Here is a 21734-nt window from a genome sequence, read left to right as displayed (position 1 = left end):
GCGTTCTCGCTCCGCCCTAATTATTTGGGATGCCCCAAGTGCCTCTTGTCGGACTGACCTCCGCGTCTTGTATACCTATCCCTTTTCCACTCCCTCTCCTTCTCTCTCCCTTAACCAAACACTAGTGAAGAGAGAGAGAGAGAGAGAGAGAGAGAGAGAGAGAGAGAGAGAGAGAGAGAGAGAACCAATCGGTTCTTTAGTCAGACTGACAGACAGACATATATTAGTTATCCACAAGATAAATGCGTACATGCTACATGCCCAAACATAAAGAGAGACGGAGAGAGAGAGAGAGAGAGAGAGAGAGAGAGAGAGAGAGAGAGAGAGAGAGAGAGCCAATCTGTCCTTTAGTCAAAGACAGACAGGCAGACGAACAGACAAATATTTCAGTTATCCACAGGGTAAATGTATGTTCCAAAGGCCCGCAATGTGAGAGAGAGAGAGAGAGAGAGAGAGAGAGAGAGAGAGAGAGAGAGAGAGAGAGAGAGAGAGCCTGGGAGACGGACAAGGAATGAGATGGAACTTGAGAGAGAAAACTGCACATTCTAATGCATCGAATTATTTGTGTAGACAGCTGTCGGGGCACCGACGCTTAAAATGGAGGGGGATGAATTAGGACTCCTTATTTTCTCACTGCCAAGTGCGGGTGGCAGAAACAGTACTTGGTTAGTACAGTGACAAACGTTGTTGGCAAGTAAACACCTGTTTTCCTATCTCTCTCCTCTCTCTCTCTCTCTCTCTCTCTCTCTCTCTATATATATATATATATATATATATATATATATATATATATATATATACTATATATATACACATATATATATATATATATATATATATATATACTTATTTATTTATATGCTTGTGTGTGTGTGTGATGTTAGTTGGGGAAAATTAAGATAGGTATGGAAAAACAGAAAAAGAAATCCAATGTTAGACAGATGGATAGACAGAGAACAAGCAATAAGAAGCAAGGACATGATATATATATATATATATATATATATATATATATATATATATATATATATATATATATATATATATCGAGAACATAATCATTGCTACACCTCTGTCAATAAACAGATGGAACAAATAACACGTAAAACACTGATACCTTGTCGTTAACGTGAACTGACATCCACGCTGAGCTTCAGAAAGATGTGCAATAAAGAAATCTGCTCTCTGGCTGCGATGAAGTCATTCAACCGTAACCTACCGATTTCTGAGAAACCTGTAGCCGAATCGGGCCTAAGAATCTCTCTATGAACCTCCTGAAGAATATAATTATAATTACATCACAAGACACACACACACACTATATATATATATATATATATACATATATATATTTATATATATATATATATATATATATATATATATATATATATATAAATTAACAACCACACCAACTATAGTAGTTTCATATCATCCGTGCATTTGATGTCTAGGCCAGTACCTTACGACGCTCCTGATTGGCTGTTGATAAGCCAATCACAGTGCTGGAAACTCTCAGTCTCCCTCGAGAGTTCACATGGGTAGGATCTATGATCCACCTCTCCTGAGGGATACGTCTTTCCAAAGTATCCTTCAGGAAGAGGTGGATCATGCGTCCTGCTTATGTGAACTCTCGAGAGAGACTGAGAGTTTCCAGTACTGTGATTGGCTTATCAACAGCCAATCAGGAGCGTCGTAAAGGACTGGCCTAGACATCAAATGCACGGTTAATGTGGATCTACTATAGCAGCTAATCTAGCTAAAGCATTTCAATACTGGTTTAATCCAAGCTTGTTCCATTAACCAGAAAAGACGCAGAAGTATAGACGAGCCATTCCAAGAAGCCAGGGAAAAGGTCACTATAAGAAATAAAGGCAGAGGTCAAGTCAATTATAAAAACATCGAATATACAAAACACAATGGCCACGGACGAAAGGGACGAAACAGAACCCTAGCAGGGGCTGTTACTCGGGGATTTTAGTTAATTTGAGCACCCAACAGCTAAGATAGCTTGCGCCTGGCTATAGCTCAGTCTGCGTGGTTGAAACCTTGCGGGTTAATTCTTAGTACGTTACGTTTGAAGAGTTCTTATGCAATTCAAATTTCAGCTTTGTGACATTTACACATTTTAGATTCGAGAACGATTGTCATTAGGTGCAATATAAATTTCAAATGTGCATCATTTACGTGTTATAGGAATTTCAACTCTGTAACATTTACATATCAAAACATTTTTCTTTCAAGAACGATAATGCAATATAAATATCATCTTCGTGACATTTACACATTCTAGAATTTGTAACATTCAAACATTTCACGGTCGAGAATTATTCCCATCAGTTACAAAATAAATTTCAAATGTGTAACATTTACACGTTATAGAAACCTCAACTCTTTAGCATTTAAACATTTTAATGTCAAGAACGACTGCTATTTATTACAACTGAAATTTCAAATTCATAACATTTACAAATGTTAGCATAGAGTATGATTATCATTAGAAGCAATTTCCACTTTGTAACATTTACAAACGTTAGCTTAAAGAATGATTATCATTAGAAGCAACTTCAAATTTGCAACATTTACAAATGTTAGCATAATGAATGATTATCATCATGAGCAATTTCACCTTTGTAATACTGACATATTCAAGAAATGTCAACTTTGCAACATTTACATGTGTTGCTCTCTGCCATCCTGCCACGTCATTTCATGCAACTATAGGAGTCTATGCCCAGCATCCCTTACTATGAACGATTAAACATATCAATTCAGCGCATTTCTTACACGTTCAACTTAAAGGAAATCTATAATGCCTTGCTTACAAGACATTTACAAGTACCAATGAGAACATTATCGGAGAAGTTATCCAAACCCCAGGAGTGGAGGGAAAGAAACAAAATCGCAGAGGAGAGAACGCAAGCACAAGGACAAGCGGTGCAAACATAGCATGCGAATTCCGTATCTCCTTAGCATTTCCTTTTTCGAAAAAAAAAAAAAAGGATTCACGGATACAAATTCATATGACAGCAATTAAAAGCTGTTTTACATATCACTGTCACAATTAAACCGTAACTCGCATGAAAGAGTGCTTTTGTGTGTGTATTTGTGTGTGTGCAAAAGTGCGCAAGCGCGAGTGAATCTTCATTACTGACACGCGATGAAAGCATGATATGCAAATAGGGATTTTGGAGAATGCGTCTGCGATATGAAATGTTTATTACAAACACAGGAGTCTTACAGTATGCAATTTCTGAAGCCTGCGTAATTTAATGGTGCCTTTGTATTCACTCATAGCCTAAACGAACGAAAACGGCTCAGGATAAAATCACCGCTTCCTTCACTTTTAATTATGTGAATGACTACGTTTGGTAGTCATGTAAGATAAGGCCACTTCACATTTAACATAGATAGACATGATACAAGGGCGCATGAATTGGCATTTGAATAAATGAATAAATGCAAATACGCAGAAGGAAAAACAACAACAACAACACACACACACACACACACACACACTCACATTACAATTTCTTTAGATCGTCCAATACATATTTTGGAATATACGGCTAAACTACTGCTAAAAATCAATTTAAAAAAAATTAAAAAGGGTAACGGGATGAAATTGGGTGTACTTGGGTGTATTAATCAAGAACGAAAAATATCATATTTCTTTCTCTCTCTCTCTCTCTCTCTCTCTCTGTATATATATATATATATATATATATATATATATATATATATATATATGTGTGTGTGTGTGTGTGTGTGTGTGTGTGTGTGTGTGTGTGTGTGTGAGTATGTTTGAATATTAAACATACCCGTGGAAGCTGTTTCCTTTGCTAAATGTTAATAAACTATCATTTCCTTCTATAAATATTCACAGTCAGCAGTGAACTTCAAAATGATAGAGGTGGGTGGAGAACACAGAGCTTCTAAAATGGAATTAGTGCTTGTAATATTCCACCTGTAACGCTTTGCTCTCAATTATATTAATATTCGCTTGCGTGTTGTTCCGTCAAACACAGTACTGTAATGCTATCTGCAGTAGAGAACTGTCTTGCATTTATAAATGAAATAATGCACAGTAAAAGGTTTTCTAGTAAACGAGGCACAGTACTTTTGAATGTATAGTTCATTTTCGAGAATGCAAGGATGACTGTTAGTAAAAGTAGTGTAAAACGCAATGTACTATAAAAAAAAAAGTACAGTAGAAATGTATTGCGCTACTAAGTAATGTATTGGTAAATGGTAAAACTACTGGTATATGAAACACTGTACTCGGAAATATTATGCTAGTTTCTAATAGAGAAACGCAGCGTATAGTGTAATGTAATAGATATATATATATAATATATATATATATCTATATATATATAATATATATATATATATATATATATATTATACGAAACCATTTATAACTACTGTGCCCCCGTTATTAGAGCCACAGTTATCAGTACCACAAAAGAAACAACAGTAGTCATTGTGATGTATAGCTTGCCTAAAAGCACAGACTTCCGTTCAAGCACAATGCAATAAAAGGACAATAGCTGTTCGTGTCCTTGTCGAGCGGATGTAACACGTAGAAATCTAGATTTAAGTGCGCACATGTCAGCTAAATAGTAATAATAACAAAACGGCTTATAATTTCGTCAAAACACGCACAATTTAAAACAGGTAGCATTAGAGAGTAAAAAAAAGGACTGTAATTCTACTCTTGCAGCAATCATCAAATAAAACGGAACCGATACTAAAATTGGGTTACATGATATTTTGAAACCGGTGTTGGTGCCGCAGAAATCTGAACCAGGGCGAAGTGTTTAAGCGAATTCATTCAAACATTATATATACACGAGTCTCATCACATCACCGTGATTCATATATACGCATTAAGCTACAAATGTCCTTTAATATCTAATTCTCTCTACCCCAGAATTAATATATTTTCATATAAGTTAACTGAAGAGGAATTTTTAGTTGATGATAATTTCGTCGGCTCCCGAGCACGAACCTATGAACCAAGAAATCAGGACGTACAGTGAAGCGCCTTTAACCACACAGGTAGAGTGAATTAGATATTAGAGGACCTTTGTAGCTTAATGCATATATATATATATATATATATATATATATATATATATATATATATATATACATGTGTGCATTTACAATGTACATATATTTACGAGTACTAAACTTTATCTCTTGCACAACTGTTCCGTACATTAATACAGTTGTACAGTTAACAACAGGACCTCATTTTATGGCTACCAGACGATGAAAACAGTTAGCCCTGGAAATGTTTAACTTTTTCTGAATACATGTTTCCTCTAGACAACATCTTGTTTAAATAAAGTCCCTGTTTTTAATTACACAGACACACACATATTCATATATGTATGTATAATATTTATACCTAACCAACTCATACGCAGATTTTAATAAAATACAGCTAAAAACACACTGTAATATCGTTTAGGCACAATTGCATTTTCGATTACAAAAAAATCCCTGAATCACATAAAACAAAGAAATATAGTCCCACATTTCCCACCTTCCTCCTCTAACACAGTTACTGCATTACCATACTTATCAAACTAACAATCCCTGTTTTTAACTACACAGACACACACACATTCATATGTGTATGTATAATATTTATTACATAACCAAGCTCATACGCAGACTTTATCAAAATACAGCTAAAAATACACTGTAACGTCTTTTAGGCAAAATTACATTTTCGATTTAAAAAAAAAAAAAATACACGACTCACATAAAACGAAGAAATAAGAGTCCCACATTTCTCACCTTCCTCCTCTAACACAGCTACGGCATTACAATACTTACTAGACTAACAAAAACCTGACCATTTCAGGACGACATGGTGACTTGCAAGGCAGAGCTCAGCGCAATGACGGAAGAACTCGGACGGGTCAAGAGCATCAACTCCAGGCTGGAGCAACTGGAGGAAGCGTACAGCCGGTTCAGTGGGTCCGATGTTGCGGAGCCTCAACCACAGCCTCAGCCCCAAGGAGACCAGCACCAAGGTAATGATCGAGTCTATAGCCTGTAAACTTCATTTAATCAGGATTCAAAGAGTACAGGGTTAGGCGTCCCGTCGTTACTGCGCACATTTGTGACGTCATTGGTAGGTGGCCATAAAAGAAAACCAGGAAAACAAATAATTTAAGGGTCACTATAGGAATTGTTTGCCCACACCCATTACCTATCTCTTTTACGACCTTGTGTGAGAGAGGTCCCCGTGAATCTCCAACTACTGGAAGATAGTTTCCTTGTTCTTCACTTTTTTTTACCTGAACCTCAGTCAGATCAGCCACGTGACGTCATGGGCGAGATAGTCCTATTTTGGTAAGAAGCAGTCTAACCCTGTACTCTATTAATCCTGCATTTAATAGCGAGTACGACGAAGGGAGGAACACTTCAACATTGGAACTAGAATCTAAGAATTTAGGACAAAGGCCGAGCGCTGTGACCTATGGGGTCATTCAGCGCTGAAAGGGAAATTGACAGAAAGAAGGTTTGAAAAGTGTAACAGGAGGAAGTGAAGTATATCTTAGATTCACCAGACCTCTGAGCTGATGAACAGCCCTCCTAGGGCTGGCCCGAAGGATTAGATATTTTACGTGGCTACGAACCAATCGCTTATTTAGCAATGGGACCTACAGCTTATTGTGGGATCTGAACCACATCGAGAAATGAATTTATATCACCAGAAATAAATGCCTCTGATTCCTTGTTGGCAGAGCGAGGAATCGAGCCCAGACCCTGAGATCGGTAGTCAAGTATGTAACAGACTCGTCCAACAAGGAACTCGTAACAGGAGGCAAACCTCACTAAGAAAAAATTGTTAGAAAGGTTGTAGAGTCAGATGGAAGAAAACACTTCAAAACACCTTTGATCGAGGCGTCAGTGTCGACGAAAAGGAAAAGTAACCCCTCAAATTAACGGACCTCAGGTTCATGGGCTTCTGTACTTATTAGTTACAATATTATGATTTGTTGTTATGCTACCATCTGAGATGTACATTTTCAAGTAAATCTAATGTAAAGAGTAAATTTAATGTAAAGAGTAAAATACAAGTTGTTTCAGGTTAATAACTATTGAGAATAATATAGTTTTTTTGTTACTTAACATACTTCGTCATTTTTCTGAGGTGCTGCTGTATACGATTTAGTTGGTCTTGCCCAACAAGGAGGTGGATTTGAAACTCAAAGCAGTTTAACGTCCTTAAGACAAATTTACTTCTTAAAGGATAAATAAATAGCAATTACAGCAAACGTCAACAAAACCCAAATGATTCTAAAGTTGTTAGGCAAAAAATGTTGTACTACTTTTTCAGAACCCGGATATACAAAGTATCCACTCTCTTCCAAACGAATAACTCTTAACTCTTCCTAATGTAGGGCTTAAAAGTTCTTATCAATCTGTCGAGATTTTTACCAAAAATGTGTTTCAATGAAGAGTTCATTTAAGCAGACGAGGGAGACGTGAATGATGACGTTGCAAAATTACAACATTTGGTCATGTATCTCTATACCGTGTAATAGCAGATCTCCACACACCACGACGTCACCTATATCTTTGGACATTTACAGACAATTGTCTTGTACATAATTCGCAAAACGAGAATGATAAAAAATTTTGCCGTTTATCAAAATGGGAATACCTTGACAGCTGGACCAGTAACAGTCCTAAATAACGTCTCGAAATGACTGACATATATCTAAAAGAAGAAGAGATTAGGCACAAGCACATCCGCCCCACTGTAGAATATGGTATTCACTTCAGGAAGCCCACGCCTTTTCGAATAATATAGTATTAAGATCTCTAGAGGCATTAACTTGCGCTTTTCTAAACTTTAGCAGCTATATTTTAAAACACTGAACAAGCAATGAGAAGAATCATAAGTATTAACGAATGTATTTAAAAGGTTCCTTATAAAGAGCACAGAGCAAATTTTCGCAACAAGATAATGAGAAATGCAGAAAGAAGATATCTCACTTATTAAAAAGAAGACATAACTTAATAAACTATCAAATCTATTATAAATAAATTGTTAGGCCATCTTCTCCTGCTACTTTGTTTCTTTTCATGACTTTTAATGCTTTCTTTACTTCTCCTATTGTTACTTTTGTTACCAGCTCAGGTGCTTCATTATGTCTAGCCATTGCGTTAGTAAAAAGTACAATTTCGGATTTACTAAATAATCGTATTGATTTTTCTAAATTAATAATAACGAAAGAATATGTAATAGATTCACGAGGACACGGGGCATGAGAAGAAAAACGATTAACTTACCTAAAGGAAAACGGGTGGACGATTACGTAAGCCCTGGACGTTTTCCCCGACTGAAAGGCAACGATAACCCCTCTGAAATAATTAAATGAAACAAATGAAACAGAGTTTTTTGTGACAATATTCTACATAACATTAGACGAAATAAAGCAATAAGCACGATCAATAAATTTGATAAAGTATTACTCACAGGAATTCCTTCAAAATAGGTTAACTATAGGTACTCATGTGACGTAATAACACTGCTTCCCGGGCTTTAAATAGTTACGCTATGTGTAAGTTTTAGGTAAATAATAGGATATCTTGGAGTACATTTGCAACTGAAAATTTTCTTATAATTTACTGTATGCGAATTACACCGTTAATATTCGAAATAGGATGTATTTAAAGCCCAGGACGCAGTGTTAACATGCGCAAACACCACAGGCGGATGGACAGATGGAAAAAACATAGTAAATCGTTTGAGAAAACACGCCACTGTCTTTTCAGAACTTGCGCACGATATGACGATGCAAAGTATGATATTGGAAGACTGCATGTGATTTATTTGGGATATAAAGATTCAGGAATACCTTAAATTAAAAACATTATTACTCTCTTGGATATTCATTGTACTATGAAGTCTTCAGAATATACTGTAGAACCGAGTCGACCGAGATTAGAATCTCGGTGGACTCAGTCTAACTCAGAAAATCTTGGTTAGAAATTAAGTATAGCTTTAGCAAGCTAAATATGTACATTATGTTCTCGTAAACAATCATCATGAATAAATTATTTGTCATAGCCACTGGAAATCTTATAGAACAAAGGCATTTTCATTATCTAACATTACTACATTCACAATGAATTTTTCCCGGTTTCTTTCATTCCTCAGCTGGCTGGGCAGCCGCCGCCTATTCTTCCTGCCCCGCACCTTTCGAGAAGGTGGGTGGAGAGTGCTTCTATCTGTCCGCAACCGAGATGAAAGGATGGGAGGATGCCAGAAGAGAATGCGGTAGGATGGGAGGAGACTTGGCCTCCCCACGAAGCCTCCGAGATCTCCGCCTCCACCTCAACAGTACCACAAGTAAGTTCAGGGGATAATAAGGATAATGCGTGAATAGTCAACAAAACATTTCATGGGATTATGTGTCTACATACCAGTTCCTGGGATTATGGGTCTACTACATATTAGCTCCTGGGATTATGGACCTACATAACAGCTCCCGGGATTATGGGTCTACATAACAGCTCCTGGGATTATGGGTCTACATAACAGTTCCTGGGATTATGGGTCTACTACATAATAAATCCTGGGATTATGGGTCTACATAACAGCTCCTGGGATTATGGGCCTACTACATAATAGCTCCTGGGATCATGGATGTACATAACAGCTCCTGGGATTATGGGTCTACATAACAGCTTCTAGGATTATGGGTCTACTACATAATAGCTCCTGGGATTATGGGTATACATAACAGTTCCTGAGTATATGGGTCCACAAAACAGATCTTAGGATTATGTGTCTACACTAGTTTGACAAAGTGCTAGTGATGATGCATTTATAGATAAATCCCTTATTACTGACCTCATAAATGAGGTCTTGGGATAACAAGTCAATAAACTACAGTAGTACTAGTTCTATCTGCAAGCTCTTGGATGATAGGCGAATCTTATAAAAAAAAAAATAATACACTCATGGGTCAAAGTAAGCTTACTGGGCTAGGGGACATACAGCGAGTAAGCTACACAGGTTAATAGGTCACGAAGCAAGTATGTTTATTGGTCAAAGGGTCATTCAGCTAGTGTGCCCGCAGGACTATGGACTGAGTAACAAGTAAATTGGACTGTGTAACAAGTAAGCTTAGAGAACAATAGTTCCCAGAGCAAGTAAGCTCACAAGATCAAAGATCATAGAACAAGTAAGCTCATAGGATAATGGGTTACAAAGCAAGTAAGCTCATAGGATGATGGGTTACAAAGCAAGTAAGCTCATAGGATAAAGGGTTCCAAACCAAGCAAGCTCATAGGAAAAAGGGTTATGAAGCAAGCAAGCTCATAAGATGATGGGTTACAAAGCAAGTAAACTCATAGGATAATGGGGTACATTAGCAAGTAAGCTCAAGGGATAATGGGTTACATAGCAAGTAAGCTCATAGGATAATGGGTTACCTAGCAAGTAAGCTCAAGGGATAAAGGGTTACATAGCAAGTAAGCTCATAGGATAATGGGTTACCTAGCAAGTAAGCTCAAGGGATAATGGATTACATAGCAAATAAGTCATAGGATAATGGGTTACAAAGCAAGTAAGCTCATTGGATGATGGGTTACAATGCAAGTAAGCACATGGGATAATGGATTACAAAATAAGTAAGCTCATAGGATAATGGGCTACATAGCAAGTAAACTCATAGGATGATGGGTTACAAATGAGTCATGCAGCAGTGAAATGAGGTGGACAATGGGTCTTACTGAAAGTATGTCCACCAAGACAAAGGGTAGGAAATAAATTCGCAGGACAATGGGTCATACATTTAATAAATTCAAGGGACAATGGGTTCTTTAAGAAGACTGGAAGTCATGGGTCCTTCTATTAGCAATATCGTCGTACAATGGATCTTCCTGTATATAACGTTTTGTGATAATGGGTCAGAGATATTTCATAAATCAATAAGTAGAGTAAAAATAATATTGTATGCCATTTTAGACAGAAACTGTAGTTAAACAGCAAATGGAAGTTTATTAAGCCTGAGATTTATGCAAGATGAATTAGGAAGTTCTTTTCCTCACACTGCATTATTGTATTAAATATAGTCTGCAGATATAATAATAATAATTTGCTGCGCCTGATATAGTCATCAAGTCACGCAAAATAAAAATTATTTCTGTCAGCATCAAGATCTCTTGGGATTTTACCGTGATGTCTTTTAAAATAATATTTTTTCATAAACGGTGGTACTATAATTGTAATGCTATACAATGGCCATTTTTTCATAAACGGTGGTATAATTGTAATGCTATACAATGGCCCTGGGAAATGATTACTGATTGACGTGTACTTCAACGTTATATTATTTTTTCACTGTCAAGTTATCTCCTATCTTCAGAAGAGTAACACCAAAGCTATTCGATGTGAACCAAAATATTGACAAAATATTAACAAAACAGATCACAAAGAAACACAACGGAAACGCATAATTAACTCAGACATTCTGGCTGAGTTACAGGAGCAATTAGCCACTCATCAATTTGACTTTTATATAAATCAAGAACATATCGAAACTAATACAGTCGGTTCTCTCTCTCTCTCTCTCTCTCGTTCTCTCTCTCTCTCTCTTCTCTCTCTCTCTCTCTGCCTAGACTGAGATGGGTAACGGCGTAAGGTTCCCGCCAAGCCATCCCCCCCCAAAAAAAAAAAACGCAAACAATTATATAAATGAATAAATAAATAAATAAATAAAAAATAAACAAATAATTTTAATAAATAAACAAACACACCTCGTCTGACATCAAAGGAGAGACACTAAGGAACCAATAAATAAGTGGCGGAGACAGAGATCACTTGCCATGTGTGGCCAGACGTTGGGCGGCAGCTTTCGTCCCTCCTTTTATTTATTATTATTCAAGCAAAACGGTTTCGCATCTCGTCTTGAGTTCGGTTGCGAGGGCCACTCCCTTCCTTCGCTCGTGATGATATCCACAGCGACTTAGGGACGGAATGGAATGTCATACAATAATAGTGAATATAATTCATAAAAGAAAAAATATTTAATATAATGAATAACATCTTCATGATCATGATATACAGGGTATCCATAAAGTCCCAGCACCATTACAAGCAATAAATAGTTGTAATGGTACAGGGACTTTATGGACACCCCGTATATTAGTGACGGTGGAGCCGGTGGAATTTCTCGCTGGGCGGGTGGGTGGGGGGGGGGGGGGGGGGGCGATTTTAACCATTTTGATTTTGTTGTTTTTAAGTTGATCAAAAATTTGTCGGCTCATAGGCTCGAACCAAGGAAACCAAGAATTCAGGACGTACATGACGCTTTAGCCCACAGGACTATCAAGTATATAGTATATAGTGTATATATACATAAAATATATACATTTTTATATGTATATATATAGATATATATTATAGATATATTAATTATATCTATATATTAGAGAGGAGAGAGAGGAGAGAGAGAGCAGAGAGGAGAGAGACTGAGAGAGGAGAGAGACGAGAGAGAGAGAGAGAGAGAGAGACTAAGGCGTCTTCAATAACTTACAAAAGTATTTGATAATAATAGTTTTTTTTTTATTCTTTTACAGATGCTCCCGAGTACCTCTGGGTTGGCGGTTCCAAATCAACTGACGGTTCCTGGGTGTGGTCTTCTGGACCTATGGTAAGTACCTATGAAATAAAAATATATCAGCAAGAAGTAGCAAGTGGGTCTGCCCTCTAATTTTTTCTTTCGACGTAGCACTTACTTTTCACCTTTTCTAACAGATGATTCCTTATTGCTATTGCTCCTGGAACTAGTTTTATTCTGTCCCACTCAAACTGGTAAAGTCCCTTACTTCTAGAATAAAATAACACTAAAAGAGCAGGAAGAAATAGCAAGCGGGAGATAGGAGCTAAAGTAACACCACTGATACCGATTATCGTTTCGTAATTGTAAGCGCTGGTAGACATATTCAAATAATAGATATAAACAAATCAATAAAATACTCTAACTGCTGTGAATATCAACCAACGGAGATTAAAAAATAAAGATTACTGCGATCGGTACCAAACGTACGAAAACATTGTTGTCCTTATTAGTTTTCTGAAAAGAAAACTATTTTGCTGGGTTTGTCTGTCCTTCCGCACTTTTTTCTGTCCGTCCTCAGATCTAAGAACTACTGAGGCTAGAGGGCTTCAAATTGGTATGTTGATCATCCACCCTCCAATCATCAAACATAACAAATTGCAGCCATCTAGCCTCAGTAGTTTTTATTTTACTGAAAGTTTAATGTTGGTCATAATCGTGCCATGGTTAAAGTTTCATGGGCAGCTGCTCATACAGCATTACGTATACCGAAATAACAGGAAGGCAGATCTAGTTTTCCTCCTCCACTAGAACTAAAAAGTAAGAAAATAAATGAGGAAAGACAATCATGTAATACAATTAAGCGCCCGGAAATATGATTTTGCTAATATGAATGGTAATCATAATCTATCGTATCAATCGATATTGATATTGTATGGAGCTGGTTACTCATACCTTTTTGATAGTGAAATATTCAAATCTCAGCTGCCACTAAAACTGTACGACTGAGGATTAGGTAATTTAAAGCTTAATTAAATAAATACACTCATACTGTATATATATATATATATATATATATATATATCTATATATATATATATATATATATATATATATATATATAGATATATAATATATATATTATATATATATATATATATGTATGTTGGGTGTCATTTGAGAACATAAATTTGCAATATTCAACAACATCGCAGTCCTAATATATTCGTAAATAATTCACTTGAAACTGAACCGTTTAAAAAACATGACATTTGAAGAGAGAAAATTTATGTATAATAGAATGCCCACTGCTAATGGAAAGGTCACGTAGTCGGAGCTGCCATGAAGACAATATTCTGAAAATTATTTAAAGCAAGGAGACGCCCTTCTCGTGTAACTACACCAACATCCCAAGTATCTGAGCGCGGGAGAAAAAGAAGAGCCGAGCCTGCGCAAGACGACGATCGCGTTGCGCACCCTCGCATTTATTAGCATAAAACACTCATCAGAATTCATCTAAAGCAGCCTCAGACGTCACATACTCCCCAACGAACTCGTATAATTGGTCTCCATTAGCACAATTGCAATTATTCTCCACGGAACGCGCAAAAAACACATCTGAAGGTCAACGCGACCATTCCGACGATCATCATCCCATCCCGCTGGTTCTGCGCATTCTTGGAAAAGGTTGTCTCTCATAGTTTAACCAGACCACTGAACTGATTAACAGCTCTCCTAGGGCTGGCACGAAGGATTAAATAGTTTTACGTAGCTAGCAACCAACGGGTGACCTAGCAACGGCACCTGCAGCTTATTGTGGGATCCGAACCACATTATATCGAGAATTGAATTTCTAATCACCAGAAACCAATTCCTCTGATTCTACGTTGTCCGAGCGGGAAATCGAACTCGGGACTACCGAATCTGTAGGCTGCGTATTCTTGGAATAAACGTATATAATCCCCCAACAGGGCTCATTTAAGAACTGCGGTTTTCTTCATTTACTTATTAGAATGAAGTCCCATTTTTTTATTATAAACCATCGATGGGTGTATAATATATATATATATATATATATATATATATATATATATATATATATATATATATATATATATATATATATATATATATATATGCTTAAAAAATAACTGTAGATGCACGTGACTTCATAAATAAGCGAATACCACAGGAAAATAATAGTCAGAAATTCAAGCGCTTGGATTTCTGACTATTATTTTCCTGTAGTATTCGCTATATATATATATTATATATATATATATATATATATATATATATGTATATATATATACGTATACAATATACATATATATATTAAATTATCTATCTATTGAATGATTGGTTATGCAAAATCTGATTTGTAAAGGTAAATTGGAATAAATATAAAAATTACGGCAGGATGAAATAAGCGGCGAGTCACGAAACACGAATCTCGAAGAAGGTCGACGGCGACGGGTGACTGCAAAGAATCCGGACTGGGGACTTTCTGAAAGCAAAGGTTGGGATGCACGAAGACTCTATTACGCGAACTCCTTTACGCAGTGGAAGTTTGGATAATAGTTACGGAAATTTAATGTAAGATAATAAGGTTGAAGCTGCTGAGATGAGCTTCAATAAACTGTCTGCATAGTGTATGTGACCAAGGCAGAACAGAAAACGAGTCAAGTACGAAGACACTGAAGTGAAACGAAAGCTTTGCGGAGTTGGGGTGAATATAGAATTTAGGCCAAAGGCCAAGCACTGGGACCTATGAGGTCATTCAGGGCTGAAATGGAAATTGACAGTAAAAGGTTCGAAAGATGTTACAGGAGGAAAACCTCGCACTTGCACTATGAGACAATTGTTAGGAGAGGGTGGACAGTAGGATGGAAGAAAAAGAATATGAACGGAGGTACAGTAAAACGAATGAAAGTATTTGCAGCTAGGGCCCGAAGGGAGGCTGTAAAGAACCTTAAGTAATGCCTACATTGCACCGAATGAGGTGCACTAACGGCACTAACCCCCTACGGGAGAAATTGAGTCAAGTATGAATACACTGAAGTGAAACAAAAGCTTTGTGTAGGTAAAACGATGACACACAGCGTTTTGAGATGGTCTGCTCATGTGAAATGAATGTGTGTATGTATGTGTGTACATGATTTCCTAAGTTTTATAAAGTATAGGAAATGTCTCCGAGTGGGCAGGAGTAACAGTGAAATAATCAATTTGTATGATCGGAAAAGTAAAGTCCGAAGATCCTATAATAATTTACCCATGACAAGGCAGGAAGTAACAGATACGGAGGTAGGACTAAAGAAATGGGAAAATCCTATAATATGACATGGCAGGAAGTGACCGGTACGGAGGTAGGACAGCAAGACACTAAAGTAATCGAGCAGGAATTGGGGTAAATGAAAAAGCTAAAATGTGGATGTAGCTAGGGGCCTTAGATACCCTGCGAACACCATTTCGTAATGCCTACGGTGTAACGGCGCTAGCCCCCTACGGTGACCCCTAATTAGAGGAAATATGAGATAGATATCAGTGTTAGACGTTCGGCTACCAAGTAATCACTGATAGCTAACTAGGTGAAGGAGAGTTATCTCCTGTCCCTTACAGAGACCTGATATGAAATGTCGCATTTTCGTGATTGCGCGCGGAGAGAAGGTTGTGACATTTCATACTAATTCTCTGTAATTTACATGGGATAACTCTCCTTCACCTAGTTAGCTATCGATGATTACTTGGTGGCCGAACGTCTAACACTGAGATATGTATGACCTCAACACTTCCAACTAACTCCAAGTAAAAAAAATGTTTTTTTTTTCTTTGTTCAAGGATGACGTGTATAAAAATCTCTGTTTACCCTTCTATCTAGACTTGATACGAATTCTCCACCTCGAGTCTCTGCACAATACCGGAAAATGGGGCTTTGATAAAGACCCAATCAACTTTTCTTGGACTGCATATCTTTATTTTTGTTTGTTTGCTTGTTTGAGCCTTTGTTAACCGGTATGTTTGTTTGTTTCCAGGCTGGAATCCCAGTGGATATGAGCAAAGAGACGTGGAATGACGAGGTACCCAGTGGCCCGGGAAGATGCATGGGACTTTTCAAGCAGAGGGCCTACAGAGCCTACAACTACGACTGCAAAGAGCTCGACTACTTCGTTTGCCAATACTTCTTCTAAGGAACAAAACAAGAAGAAGAAGAAGCCAGTACACCAAGAAAGAAGAAGAGGAAGAAGAAGAAGAAGAAGAGAGAAAGCCAGCCATCTCGATGTCAAGAAGTTGGTGCGTCTTGGACATTGCTGGTTTATGATGCGAATCAAGCGATTGGAATGAGCACACAGCGGGGCGACAACAATTATGGATGATCCCTTTCGAACTGCAGCGGAGACCGATCCGCTGTTACTCGTCGGTGATTGGTGGTGGGCTCTGATGAAAACCAAAGACTGTTTCATGTACTATGATACTTTTAATTCATTCATGCGCCATGTAAGGGAGTCTGCCATTTCGCTGCAATTGTTTAGTAATGTTGGTGCCAAAAATTCTGAAATTGTGTTAACTTTTTTTTTGTAATATATATACTATATATATATATATATATATATATATATATATATATATATATAATCTAGATACAACATCATGTGTGTATAATTCGTACACACACCCGTATGTGAAGAAGTATCAACCATTCAGAAAAAAAAAACTTCACCTGTAAATTCTCTCTCTAAATATAAGCTCGCAATGTGCCAGACCATCCAGTATAAAACTTCCGCATCGCTCGTCCTTTTAATACATTAGAGGCTGTTCTGTTGAGGTTTTTTCTAATTAGCTTTTTTTAGTTTTTTTTTTCATTCTCGTCAGCAGAAGCAAAAGGAGGAGTGTGGCTCCAAGGGCTCTCTAATGCAATTAGTAAAAACAGTGGGGGCTTTATTTTCTTTCTCAGAATCTCCACTCTCTCTCTCTCTCTCCTCTCTCTCTCTCTCTCTCTCTCTCGAACTTTAAATGTTCTTGCACAGAATTAAATCTTTTATTTTTACATATAAAAAAAATATTTTCAGTGTATTTATTTACCTTAAACCGACTCTGCCCTCCACACGTAAATCTGATAAGCTAGGAAATTGCAAAATTTGTGCTGATTCATTAAATGTTGCAAAGTATCCGCCCTTTGATGCGGTATTTACTGCAGGCTGTAAAATATTATCCTTGCTAATGTTTACTGACATGGGAAACTTTATTATCCTCCACATTCCGGATCAGATTATCATCAGCAATTTTTAAAATAAATGAAAAACCAAACGGATAAATGAAAATATAAACATGGAGATACTCCATGATTCAGTAACTCTACTTTCCGTCGTGGGTTACTTAGATGAATCTTGGTAACTGGGTAACTGAATACTCGGAGGTAATCATCAAACAGACTCACATGCACAACATACAACATACCTGGGTTACTTTGATAAATTTTGGTAACTGGGTAACTGAATACTCGGGGGTAATCATCAAATACAAATATGCTTTGAGACTCACATCCAAACATAGGCCTTTGTACAATTCCAAATCATTCTGCTTCAAGACAATAAACTCTTGAAAAGTAGACATGAAAAATCATGCGTATATTAAACCAGCCTGAAGCACTGACCAATAATGAATCTGAGTTTGGTAGTAATAATAATAAAATCAATCAGATTTACGTCTGGAAGGCACCATAGGAATAGTTAGGATACATCTAATATTGTATTTTCTTTGCATTGAAGGTTACCACCTATCACCGAGCTTCCCTTTTTTTTCACAGTTTTATCTCGTGTGTTTGTATGCTTTGTTTCCCTCCTCCAACCTTAATTTTATTCACTCAGTGTGTCAATTGAGTCATCGGATGTATAAAGATGTATAAATTATGTGATAAAAAAAAATTGTCCCACAATGGAGCGCAACTTTGTCGTAGGTTCTGATTCATTACATTGTACCTTATCGCGGTTCTTGCAGGAGCTGATAATGCAGTGGTGTTGTCATGCAATCATGAATGTGCTAAATAAATGCGAGGAAAATTGATGTAAGAATTATTGGTTTTTTCAGTGATATGATATATAAAATTGTCTTTAAAATATTTTATTGTTTGTTTTCTCCCGTTCTTTAAACAGCAAAGCTAGAAATACTGAAATACAATCATAACCAGGGAAACCTATCCCATTACTGACGTCATTCCGATAACAGCGCACTCATATGGAATGGAAAAGAATACAGAATTTAGGCCAATGACCAAGCACTGGGACCTGTGCGGTCATTCAGCGCTGAAAGGGAAATTTGACAGAAGAAAGGTTTGAAAGTTGTAACAGGAGGAAAACCTCGCAGCTGCAACACGAAACAATTGTTAAGAGAGGTGGAAAGTAAGTTGGAAGTAAGATTATGAACGGAGGGACAGTAAACGGAAAGAAAGGGGTTGCAGCTAATGGCCGAAGGGATGCTGCAAAGAACCTTAAGTAATACCTACAGTGCGCCGCGTGAGGTGCGCTGACGAATCCCAGTCAAGTAGTTTATCCTGAATTCACTTAAATATATATATATATTATATTTACTTTTTTTATATAAATATATATATATATATATATATATATATATACATATATATATATATAGATATATACATATACATATATATCATAATACACATATATATATAATTATATATTATATAATACATTTAATGACAGAAAGTATAACGAGATATAGAATATAAGCAGAATTTACGGCCACAAGGAGGGCAATACTTTCGCTTTTAAAGCGCCCTTACGCAAACTTCATCAAAAATCTACAAAAATCACACAAAAAACTGTTTTAAAAAAAAGAAATAAATAAAAAAGTATGAAGTATAAACTCACTTGAGTACATGCAAAGGTCTTCACATTTAAGGAAAGTCCTCAGATGAGGAAAACTGGACTGAATAAAGAATTTAGGCCAAAGGCCAGGCACTGGGGCCTATGAGGTCATTCAGCGTTGAAACGAAATTCGATAGCAAAATGTTTAAAAGGTGTAACAGGAGGAAAACCTCGCACTTGCGCTATGAATCAACTGTTAGAAGAGGGTGGAAAGTAAGATGAAGGAAAGGGAATATGAACGGAGGTGCAGTAAAAGGAACGAAAGGGGGTGCAGCTAGGGGCCGAAGGGACGCTGCAAAGAACGTTAAGTAATGCATACGGTGAGGTGCACTGACGGCACAAACCCCGTAATTAAGATAAGGAAAAGCTGTCGTGAATTAAATCCAGATGCCGGATTAACTAAGGAGTGGGGAAGAACATTCACCATAAATAAAGATATTAAGCACATTCACCAGAAATAATAATGATCTTTAGTTATTGTTTTAAATCTTCTTCAAACTTGTGCAAAATGGGTTCATGAGTATACATACCGAGACTTATTATTATCTTCATTTCTCAGTGTATTAATGGAGATTCTATGATGTTTCGAGAGCAAATAGTATTACTCCTTTTCATCATACTATGGGACAAATAAACTTTTGGGGATGTCTCATTTACTATGGGTTCAGAGACAGTGCAAACACGTTTTTTGGCAATAACTCTGTAACGAACACTCGTATCAGAACGAGATTTTGCTATAGTGTATTACACCCAGTGCCGTAATTTATAAGGGTATCGCGAATAACTTATTGTAAAGAATAACGACACTTGTCCCTGTACCAAGAGGCAAAAACTCCATTAGCCAGAAATGGATACGAACACAACAATAAATAGCTCTGCCTACCCTCTCCCCCCAACCTCCACCGCCACCCCGTCTTTCTTCCTTCCCTTCTCTCTCTCTCTGAAAGTTGTTTCAGTTTAAACTTATTTTGTATGATTTTTCTATCTATTTATCATTCTATCTATCTAATAATAGTTTACATTGGTGTATATTCTAACGAAAGGTCTAGATAAGGTAAGATTCACCCCCACCGGTGTGAAATTATTTATAAGATGTTACCTCACAAACCTTCCCGGTAACAAATCAACTCATCTGGATTCTCTCTCTCTCTCTCTCTCTCTCTCTCTCTCTCTCTCTCTCTCTCTCTTTCTGTGTGTGTGTGTGTGTGTGTGTGTGTGGTAGTGGTACCTACTGTAAATGGTTATTAGAGTGATAGATACTTGAATGTTTGGTGGAGCAGTAGAACGATAGACACTATGATTTATGGTAAAGCGACTGTTATACTTGTGGTTTGTTACCTTCTTCGTAATCCTCATACGGACTCAGGGTATCAGCAATATAGTACTTGTATTACGAAGATGAAGAAGAGATGGCCACCACGGAACTTAACTGTCGGCACGGTTTCAGAAATTCGTTTGTCACGCAACTTTTCAACTTTTTTTAGCCATGAGAAAGCCGCCAATTGCCTTCAGATTGGTTTGAACAGGTAACTGGTTATAGTTACTCTGTGTTACAAATAAAAATTGAGCCTTTCAACCGGACATTCACTAGAGTTAAACTCTTCGTTATACCGATGCACATATAACAGTCGCTTTACCATAAATCATAGTGTCTATTGTTTTACTGTTCCACCATACATTCAGATATCTCTCACTCTAATAACCATTTACAGTAGGTACCACTACCAGAGAGAGAGAGAGAGAGAGAGAGGAGAGAGAGAGAGAGAGAGAGAGAGAGATGAGCGGATCAGTGCATAAATAAATCAGTCAACAGACAGGTGACAACCGAGTGAATCGTTAGATATATACACCAATGTAAACTATTATTACATGGATGTAGAAAAAAAATCGTACAAAATATATTTACACTGAAGTAACTTTCAGAGAGAGAGAGAGAGAGAGATGAGCTTAGATATATACAACAATGTATAATATTAAATAGATAGATAGATAGATAGATGGATAGAAAAATCATACAAAAGTTTAAACTGAAGCAACTTTCAGAGAGAGAGAATGGAAGGTGAGGGAAGGAAGGACAGGGATGGCGGTGGAGGTGGGGGGAGGGGGTAGGCTAATGGAGTTTTTGCCTCTTGGTACAGGGACAAGTGTCTTTATTCTTTATAATTAGTGATTCACGATACCCTTATAAATTACGGCACTGGGTGTAATACACTATAGCAAAATCTCGTTCTGAAACGAGTGTTCG

The 21734-nt window shown here is 37.0% G+C and overlaps 1 protein-coding gene across 1 annotated transcript in view; it reads left to right on the top strand.

Annotated features, from left to right (window-relative positions):
* Positions 1-18720, top strand: part of LOC135196306 (C-type lectin domain family 12 member B-like) — a 95403-nt gene extending 76683 nt beyond the window's left edge. Inside the window, exons 3-6 of the mRNA XM_064223013.1 lie at positions 5882-6053; positions 9197-9388; positions 12625-12698; positions 16637-18720. Of these exons, the coding sequence (XP_064079083.1) occupies positions 5882-6053; positions 9197-9388; positions 12625-12698; positions 16637-16792 (594 nt within the window). The 3' untranslated portion in view covers positions 16793-18720. The remainder of the gene's footprint in view (positions 1-5881; positions 6054-9196; positions 9389-12624; positions 12699-16636) is intronic.
* The last annotated feature ends 3014 nt before the right edge of the window (positions 18721-21734 follow it).

This window comes from Macrobrachium nipponense, chromosome 17 (assembly GCF_015104395.2).
Source record: "Macrobrachium nipponense isolate FS-2020 chromosome 17, ASM1510439v2, whole genome shotgun sequence".
NCBI classification, from domain to species: domain Eukaryota; kingdom Metazoa; phylum Arthropoda; class Malacostraca; order Decapoda; family Palaemonidae; genus Macrobrachium; species Macrobrachium nipponense.
The sequence above is the reverse complement of the archived record's forward strand: the minus strand, read 5'-3'. Positions and strand labels throughout refer to the sequence as shown.